This window comes from Carassius carassius, chromosome 27, assembly GCF_963082965.1.
Source record: "Carassius carassius chromosome 27, fCarCar2.1, whole genome shotgun sequence".
NCBI classification, from domain to species: Eukaryota; Metazoa; Chordata; class Actinopteri; order Cypriniformes; family Cyprinidae; genus Carassius; species Carassius carassius.
The window spans coordinates 1,174,969-1,184,520 of record NC_081781.1 but is presented as its reverse complement, the minus strand read 5'-3'; the positions used below and the strand labels follow the sequence as shown (position 1 = coordinate 1,184,520).

Here is a 9,552-nt window from a genome sequence, read left to right as displayed (position 1 = left end):
GTCAGAATCACAAGATTTAATGCCGCAATACTAGGAAAAGTCAGAATCGTAAGATTTAATGCCGCAATCCTCGGAAAAAGTCAGAATCGCAAGATTTAATGCCGCAATCCTAGGAAAAGTCAGAATCGCAAGATTTAATGCCGCAATCCTAGGAAAAGTCAGAATCGTAAGATTTAATGCCGCAATCCTAGGAAAAGTCAGAATCGCAAGATTTAATGCCGCAATCCTAGGAAAAGTCAGAATCGTAAGATTTAATGCCGCAATCCTAGGAAAAGTCAGAATCGCAAGATTTAATGCTGCAATCCTAGGAAAAGTCAGAATCGCAAGATTTAATGCCGCAATCCTAGGAAAAGTCAGAATCGCAAGATTTAATTTCGCAATCTTGGGAAAAGTCAGAATCGCAAGATTTAATGCCACAATCCTGGGAAAGTCAGAATTGTAAGATTTAATGCCGCAATCCTGGGAAAAGTCAGAATCGCAAGATTTAATGCCACAATCCTGGGAAAGTCAGAATTGTAAGATTTAATGCCGCAATCCTAGGAAAAGTCAGAATCGCAAGATTTAATGCCGCAATCTTGGGAAAAGTCAGAGTCGTAAGATTTAATGCCGCAATCCTAGGAAAAGTCAGAATCGCAAGATTTAATGCCGTAATCTTGGGAAATGTCAGAATCGCAAGATTTAATTCGCAATTTTGAGAATATGGAGTTAAAAAGTCGCAATTACCTTTTTTTTGTGCCGTGGTGAAAAAAAAAACAGAATTGAGAAAAAGGTCAAAATTATGATTTTATATCTCAGAACCATCTCATTTTTTATTCCTCGCGATTCTGTTAAATAAAAGTTGAAATTACTTTTTGACATTTTTTTGATCCTGTGGTGGAAACATCCCTCCATATTCATGACACACAAGTGTACAAAATATGTGCACAAATTGTTTATTAAACACTAATTCTTCTCATTAGTAGGAATGGTTGTTAAGCGCAACAAATGTGGTTTGCTCATGTTTCATGAAGGAAGTTCACCATTCGTTTGCACCTCACTATGTTCAGGTTTTTTTAGTCTGTCTGTTTTGCACTAAAACTAGAAAAGCAATCACGAGCCGGCCAGATGAATCTGAACTGAACGTGTATAAAACCACGACTAGACAGATGATGGCTTAAAAAAAAACAAAAAAAAAAACAGCACAACTTAATGGTCTGCTCTTAACCCTTGTGCGTCAAAAAGTTACATCGATGTTCTTGAAATACAAAAATGTAAAAAAAGAAAAAAAAAATCTGCTTTTCACTGACATAGACCTTGTTATGATCAAATTGACCAAAACTTAAGTAATTTCCATGATTTCAACCCTTTAAATGCTAGTCTGTTTATTTTTTTTTTTTTGTCTTGGATATGTCAGTGATTAGCAATAACATTATGGTGATGCATTAGTTTTGCAGTGTCAAAAATTAAATTCAAATCAGTTTTTTTTTTTTAGGCAGAAGCAGAAAAATCAGGTGGAAAATTGTAAAAATTAAATAAAATTTTAAATATTGGCAAAATAGTGACAGCCTATTACTAAAGAATGCATGATGTTATGCTTAAATAGTACTGTGATTAAATATTGCAGTTTTAATGGGTTTCAATTGGGACATTATCTACAATGAGGACCACAGTGCAACTATTTTTAGACCTGGTATTAAATAGATTTCTGAAAGGAAAATGATGGTGAAATATTAAGAATTTAATAAAAATACACGTTTTTGACTAAATTTACACAGTTTGCTTTAACACTCTCAAAATGATAAAAAAAAAAGACCTTGAAAAAGACTAAAAGTCCCTAAGGACGTACAAGGGTTAACATGCAGCAAACATTCACAAGCTCAATAACCACAGTTACAGGAGGGAAGCCTGTCAGGAAATTGTCAAGGGACACATTTCACAAAGAAACAAAATATAGATAAAAAATAAATAAATTATATTTTGCATCAAAAAAAATGAAACCTTTTTTAAATTTGAAACGCTAATAAGTGAAAGATCGTTGTATTACGATGATAAGATTTTTATTGCATTGTGGTTATGAGATTTGGCTGGAGGGGAGAAAATGAAAATAATGTCACAGTGCAGAAACAGGCTCATTTTATGAACTTATTTTTACATTTGGTGTGAAATGTGACTCGGACATACACTTGTTTCATAAATGTGAACTCGGGCTGACGTGGAGCACGACCACTAGAAGGGCTGCTGATTGTTTTCATGTATATTTAACAATTATTGTGATTATTATTAATGTGTAGAGTAGCAGTGGAGTAACTTGAACATCTCAGAGCTCCTGTTTATCCTCAAACTACTGAAAATGAAACCAAATTAAGAACAAAAACTGTATTACAGGATGTTAATGAAACACTTCAAGTTTTTAAACAGTGATTGCAGGTATTGTGTGTGTGTTTATACAGGAATTTGGGATATATATATATTTATCTCTGAATATAAGTTTTCATTTCACATCCTAATGTCAGGTGTAATAGTGACTAACACTAAAGCACTCCATAATACTTCAAATACTGATTAAAGCACATCATAAGAGCACATATGAGTAAATATTACAAATTAAACAACAATTCCAGGTCATATTTCACCCCAAAAATAACAAAAACAAATGGCAAAGTATATTTTTCTTAAAAAATAAAAATTAATAAAAATTAAGCCTATTTTTAGGACTAAAAATATTATTTTAATGTGAAAAGAACAGAATAAAATTGTCAAGCACCACTGAACAAAAAATAAAATAAAATAATTATGAATAAAAATATATTTGAAATTATAAATAAAGAGTTCCATGATGTAATCAAATCCTAAGTATTTTAAAAATTACAAATAATTATGAATTTGGCATGAAACATGACCTGGACCGGCATTAATGAGATTCACTCAAACGCAGGAGACTGAAACATTGTAAAGCATCAGTGTATTTTTCTGTATTTGACGATTAGCATTAAATGAGTTTCAAACATGTTAATAGTGCATTTGAAGACATTGCTCTTATAAATAAATACTTTTTTTTTAATACAGTATATTGCATTGTTCATATGCTTGTTTTTGCTATGGAATAAAAAAAGTTAACTGCGACTTTCTCACAATTTTTAGTTAGTTATAATCTCGTAATTGTTTATATTGTAATAAGTTTATCACAATTCTGACGGAATAAAAAAATTATTTTACATTTTTAAAAAAATTACTTTTTAGCTTACAATTCAGATTCTTTTTCTTGCAATTAAGCTAACAAAGTTTTTTCTATTAATTCTGTCTTTTTTTTATTGTGCAATAAAAATAAACGTACCTTTTTTAGTTTATATCTTATAGCAAGAACAACCTTACACAGAGTTTCCACACCTTGTGATGCATTGCATGCAGAATAGAAAAAGCTATTTTTATTGCATAAACTTTTAAGGATTGTAATAATTACTTCCAATGACTTTTCAATTCTGGAAATTGAATGTTTAAAGTTCCCTCATATTTCCAGATTTTACAAAACCTGAAATAATAGGATTTAAAAAGAAACATCTTTGCTATAACCTTCATAACTTCAGCTCATAACTGGATATGTACCACACAAAATAATAATGTTACAACTGAATACTTTTCCTTTAGATTTATTGAGCCATGTACAAAAAAAAAAAAGCAAACAGAAAAGTGTGAGGTAAAACAACACGTTTAAAACTTGTCAGGATGAATCTCCATCTCCTTTTTGATTCTGTTCTCCACCAGCAGCGCTAGATTTGAGTCCGTCGTGGGTAAACTGTAACTTACAAATACCTGTTTCTTCGTCTTCTTTGCTGAAAAGAAAGAGAATAATAAATGCTAGAAACTAGGTGAACGCTAGGTTCCTTAACATGAAGTTTTTTTAGTAGCTCTGCCACAGTTTTATCATAAACGTTCAGATTTGATGACGTTACAGGTCTGTAAATGACTGAAGCAGAAGGATGGATCGCTCTGATCAGTTAAAGCAGATCTTACTGAGTCTCTGTGCAAGAGAGCTTGGAGTCGTGTCTGACGTGTCACCCAGAAGCAGAGCGGACAGAGGCATTGAATCCTGGGAAAAAACAACAAACAACACATGAGCTGCCTGCAGGAAACACTTACTTCCATTTGAGAGGCTTCATCTTTACAATAGAACTCATCATAGTGTGTATTTAGATCAAAGACAATAACAAAACGATTATTAACAAGACAAAGACATATTAAAAAAAAATATATATATATACATATATATATATATATTTATATGTGTGTGTATATATATATATATATATATATATATATATATATAAATATATATACACACACACAAACACATATAAATAAAAAATAATATACATACATATATAAATAAAAAATTATATATATATATATATATAAAACGAAATAAAGCTAAAACAAAATATAAATATTATATAAAAAAAATTTAAACAACTGGAAATGTTGCCTTGGTATACAACTGAAATAATTAGTTTTAAATTGAAGTATTAAAATAACCTAAACTAATAAAAAAATATATTAAAGCTAAATATAAAAATGACAAAAGCATAAAATTCAATAATGAAATGTTTTTTTGTTATTGTAAACTAAAACAAAAAACTTTTTTTCTAATACAGATTAAATAAAATATAATTATCATATTTAAAAAAAAACTTTATTGCTAAAGTGTTAAAATTATTAAAACAAAAAATGAAATTCATTACGGCTAAATATAAAACTGACAAAACTTTGGAAAACTTTTACTTCACTACATTACGAAGCATTACGTCGTACTTTTTTTCTTTTTACTGTACTACATTTGATAAATAAATTAGTTTTTCACCTTAAGAGCATTCAAGATACAGTACTTTCTGGTACTTAACTAAAACTTTGAATTACTTTGACTTGAGTAAGGTACTAGATTTCTAATGTAAGTGAGTATTAAATGATATTTAATATGAAACGTAGTGCAATATTATGTTTTGGAATTTCATGAAGTTAAGCTTTATAAAGAAAAACACTTATAAAGTACAAACGCTGGAAAACATAAAATAAAAGTCATTTTACTATTGTAACTATTTCACTATTGTCCGCGCTGATAATATAAATATACATTAAAATACAAACTGAAAATACAATAATGAAAGCGATTTCTAAATATTAATATACACTAATACTAATAAACAAATAATTATAATATTTAAATAATAAACAAACCTCAACTGATGTAACGTTACCATAAGTTTACAATACACTAACAACATACCAAACTAACCAAATATGTAAACACAATGGTATACAAGTATGATTATGATTAATAGTGTAACTTATGTGTGTTAGCATCAGCAGGACTCACATATTTAGTGTTGAGGGCGAGGGCAAGATTAGACAGAAGCGGACTGTTAGATCCGATCCAGAGGAAAAACCCGCCGCTAAACTTCATCACATGGAAATGAACGAGCTGCTCCAGGATCTTCTCCGAGAAATCATGGACCACGATGGGCTCCATCCCGATAAAACTTCACACGACGGTCAGCAAACACAGAAAAACCTCATAATGAGAGTTAACCCAAACAAAAACACGCATCTCTTCCTCACTTCCGCTCGCTGAGAGACTGCAGCGTCACCAGCCGGTCTGGCGCGCGAGCGACGTCATCAAAAACGCGATTAAAAAAATATTTATATACATTTTAATTAAATAAATATAAAGACATCATTTTTCATTTAAATATAAACATTACAGTTTTGCATATTATAATTAGATAAATAAATAAAATAAATAATTAATGAAGCTGACGCTGTGAATGGCGACTGACGTTATTGAGCTCCAGAAATGGCAAAAAAAAAAGTACCAAAAAGTATTATAAAGTAGTCCGTATTAGTAAAACGGTAGCCTATGTATCAAACACTCTGGAATAATATTGTTATGATTCATGTGTGAAAGAAAAGACTACAATTTTGCTCTCTTTCAACCCCTTCATCATCATAAAAAATACATTTATATATATAAAGGCCCATGTGAAGTCCACTGTTTCTTTTCAGTTATCAGAAATGTTCTCATTTATCTCTTTCTTTAGTGGAAGTCATTGGTGTGATCTACTTTATTGTTAGGGAATGGATTAAACTAGTGAGTATACCATGATTGACAACATGTGCTGTGATATCTTGGAGAAGATATTTAGTAAAATGCTTTTTTCATGAAAATTGCCAGTGAAGATCAGTTTATCTTTATGCTCTTTCACTAACTGCTTTCATTGAATGCCAAAAGTAACAATTTAATCTTATCTTCTTAATTATAGATGTCACTAGTGTTACTTTTTTCTGTCACATTAAATAAAATGTTTCACATGTGATGTGATAATAATTCACATCCACTGAGTTCTGCTTCAGTCGAGAGTTCAAAGGATTGCAACATTACTTCTTTATAACTATTTTTACACATATTTTAATTTTTATAGAAAATACACAGTTGTGCAAGTGAACTAACATCATTCAATCACACTTTTAACAAACCTGATTTAATCAAATAAAACACAATCTCCTTATTTGTTGCATTCTTGTTATTTCTATATAACTCTAAAAAAAGAGAGTAATAATATTTAATAAAAACATTTGTAATTGCAAAAGAAGTAAGGTAACTAATGATACATGTGGTCTTTAAATAAATGGATTTTGCATTATTATTATTATTCCCATCATTATAATAGTAATACAAATTAGTAGTAGTTATTATTAGTATTCGACTATTATTATTATTTTTGACTTCCAGACAATTGCAATAATATTTCTTTTGTACGTTTATATACTGTAAATGGAAAGAACAAATAGTTTTTTTTCCTCTGTGTTTGCAGGATCAGAAGCGCTTGTGTCTTGAATCAGATTGTCTTTGATGCACGCGTGTGAAAGCTCTGGAAAAGTCGATAAGCATGTGGCTCAAGGCTTTCATTAACCATCATCTGCTGCATGCATGTGTCCGCAGGTGCCAGGGTCCGAGGGGCCGTCCCTGATCGAGTCTCTGGCCCCTGAGCGTCCCTCGAGAGCCATCATTCACTGACAGGACAGAGGAATGTTTACATCTGTGTGATGAAGTGCATGTACAGCAGAGAGTGCAGGGGGAATTGAAGGGGATTTTCGTGATATTTTGTTTGCAGTGTTTGCAGTGTATGCAGTGCACAGGAAAATCTTCTTTAATTACATGTTATAATAATCAAAAGCTGTTGTTAAGAAATATACAATTAATTAAGTGAACTAACATTGGTGGCTTACAGTGTTTTTTTCATTGCAAGTCATCAAGTCATAACGTTGTTGCCTGAGAAGGCAAAGTGATTCATTTCTGAGTTCCCCTATTGCTCAAAAAGTAAAAAAGTCAATATATTAGTAAATGTGCGTTGTGTATCCTTCCATGCACAAGCTAGTTATTGGCCTTTGGTAACTGACTTACAGATGTTTTTCTGTGAGGGTTAGTGTTAATTGATCATGCATGCAGTGTCAAAGATTTCTCGCGAAATGCTTCTGTGTTGCAATCTTTTCTAATTGAATCCAACATTTACAAGCTATTAGCACAAGTGAAATGAAACCCTGAAACCCTTTTTTTTTTTTTTTTAATAACCATGTTTTTCTAAGTTAGTCACAACCTTGTGCTAAATGAATGTTTTTTGTATATCTTCCATTGCAATGTGCACTTCCTCTTGTTTCTGTATTTAATTGACTCTGTACTGTAGACAATAAAGAAAGATGGATGTTAGGATGTTAAGTTCTGTTTATTTTCCAGGCAGGCTATATTGCGAAATAAAACACATTTAAACAAATTTTCCCATGAGGAAATGTAATATATTGCCCCATATAAAGATTAATATTATTATTTTTTTTATATCACATACTTAAACGTTTATAACAATTATTAAATCCCCATTTAAAATTTGTACATGTGCATATTATGATTTTTTTATGGCATTATATGTTGCAACAATATATGTGACCGATATAGCCTATATATGCAACTTTATTATAACAATGTAGGCCTATATATAAAAATCTGTGTTTTTGTATTTTTCTTCTTAAATACTTTGAAATTGAAAGGTTTTAGAATGTGCATGATATATGCACAAAAACATATTATATATATATATATATATATATATATATGCAAAAATATCTATTATTATATTTGATACATGTTAATTTAGTATATTTGGATATGTAGATAATTATTTGGGGAAAAGCAGTTAGTAGATTTTGTTACTATCTGTATAAATCATTAAAGCAAGGCTTGTGCACTGTGCATGCTGTGGTTTCTTTGAGAATGCATGAAATCATTTTCACGAGTTGTAAACCTAAATTGGCATTCAGTGCATGCCCTTGCATTTATTAAATGAAGTCTGATTTGCTTTTATTTAGTTAAATCTGTCTCTAAATCCCCGACTGAAGGCCAAACCCCAACCTCAGGCCTGAAAACATCTGTCCGAGGTACACAGCTTCTGGCTTCCTCTAACACAACATATTTGATTAGGACATTTACTGTTTCTTGCTTTTGGGACAAGGTGTTGGACTCTTTTAGCAACTGTTGGTTTTCCGGTTTTTCTTTCAGTTCAAATGAGAAAAGCCTGTGTGTGTTTTTTTGGCATGTGTGAAAGAATATAGCAGCAGATGTTGCTGGATTTGAGGACAGATGGGGGCGAAGGCACAAGCGGTTGAATTCAGCAGCACGACCTGTTGGCGTTTTAACAGCAGGTCTGATCTGAGAGTTCACCTGGTCAAGTGCACACTGCTCTTTGTGCACTTAAATCAATGCCACAGGCCTGCAGGGGTCCAATTAGGATGAATTAGGTCCCAAAATGTTTATTAGCATCTGTATCTGTTTTACAGATACGGTTCCAAATGGGTTTTCATAGAGAAAACCGAATAATTTGTTTGAAAATGGTGCATTTAAACGCTTTATAAGTACACTAACTTGATTAGATTTTGGTTCTTCAAAGATTCTCTTTTTGTAATGCAACCAGAAAACACTCTTAAAAGTGCTTTATTGGCATTGAAGAACATCCATAGTGTCTCTATATTCCAAAAAAGGTTCTTTAGAGTGGAAAAGGGTTCTTCAGAATGTTCTTCATTGGAATGTTCTTTGGGGAATAATAAAAAAAAAGGTTCTTCTGTGGCTCTGCTATGAAAATAAAGCGACATACTTCAAAATAAAGGTCCCAAAGGAGGGTTTATCAGCACACCAATGACATAGAAGGACCATTTTGGTTCCTCAAGAACCTTTCATTGATCAGTTCTTAGAATAACCTTTTTTTCTTTGTGTTAACAATCTAAAGAATGTTTTTCCATTATAAAGAACATTTTGTAGAATGGAAATGTTCCATGGACGTTATAGGTTCTTTATGGAACCAACAATCCCAATAAAGAACCGTTAGTGTTTGATGGTTCCATTTAACGTCCATATAGTCTTTACATTCTATTAGAAGATCTTTAAAATGGAAAAAGGGTTCTTCAGGATGTTTTTCTTACACTCTTAAATTATAAAAATTCCAAATTGGAGTTTTCACAGTGATGCCATAGAAGAAC

At 31.5% G+C, this 9,552-nt stretch overlaps 1 protein-coding gene across 1 annotated transcript; it reads right to left on the bottom strand.

Annotated features, from left to right (window-relative positions):
- Positions 1–3,610: 3,610 nt before the first annotated feature.
- On the bottom strand, positions 3,611–5,619 carry LOC132107181 (proteasome assembly chaperone 4-like). Its single transcript, XM_059513422.1, has 3 exons — positions 5,348–5,619; positions 3,991–4,066; positions 3,611–3,809 (listed from the first exon to the last, which is right to left on the bottom strand). The coding sequence occupies exons 1-3, from the start codon at positions 5,498–5,500 to the stop codon at positions 3,688–3,690; spliced, it is 351 nt and encodes a 116-aa protein (XP_059369405.1). The 5' UTR covers positions 5,501–5,619; the 3' UTR covers positions 3,611–3,687.
- Between the last annotated feature and the right edge of the window lie 3,933 nt (positions 5,620–9,552).

Bases quoted from the DNA above. Each gene is read 5' to 3' on its own strand.
- LOC132107181 (XM_059513422.1), bottom strand. From the start codon at position 5,500: ATGGAGCCCATCGTGGTCCATGATTTCTCGGAGAAGATCCTGGAGCAG. The intron at 4,067-5,347 runs GTGAGTCCTGCT...GTTTTTTCCCAG, and splicing joins TCGCCCTCAACACTAAATAT to GATTCAATGCCTCTGTCCGC. The intron at 3,810-3,990 runs GTAAGATCTGCT...CTTTCTTTTCAG, and splicing joins CTCTCTTGCACAGAGACTCA to CAAAGAAGACGAAGAAACAG.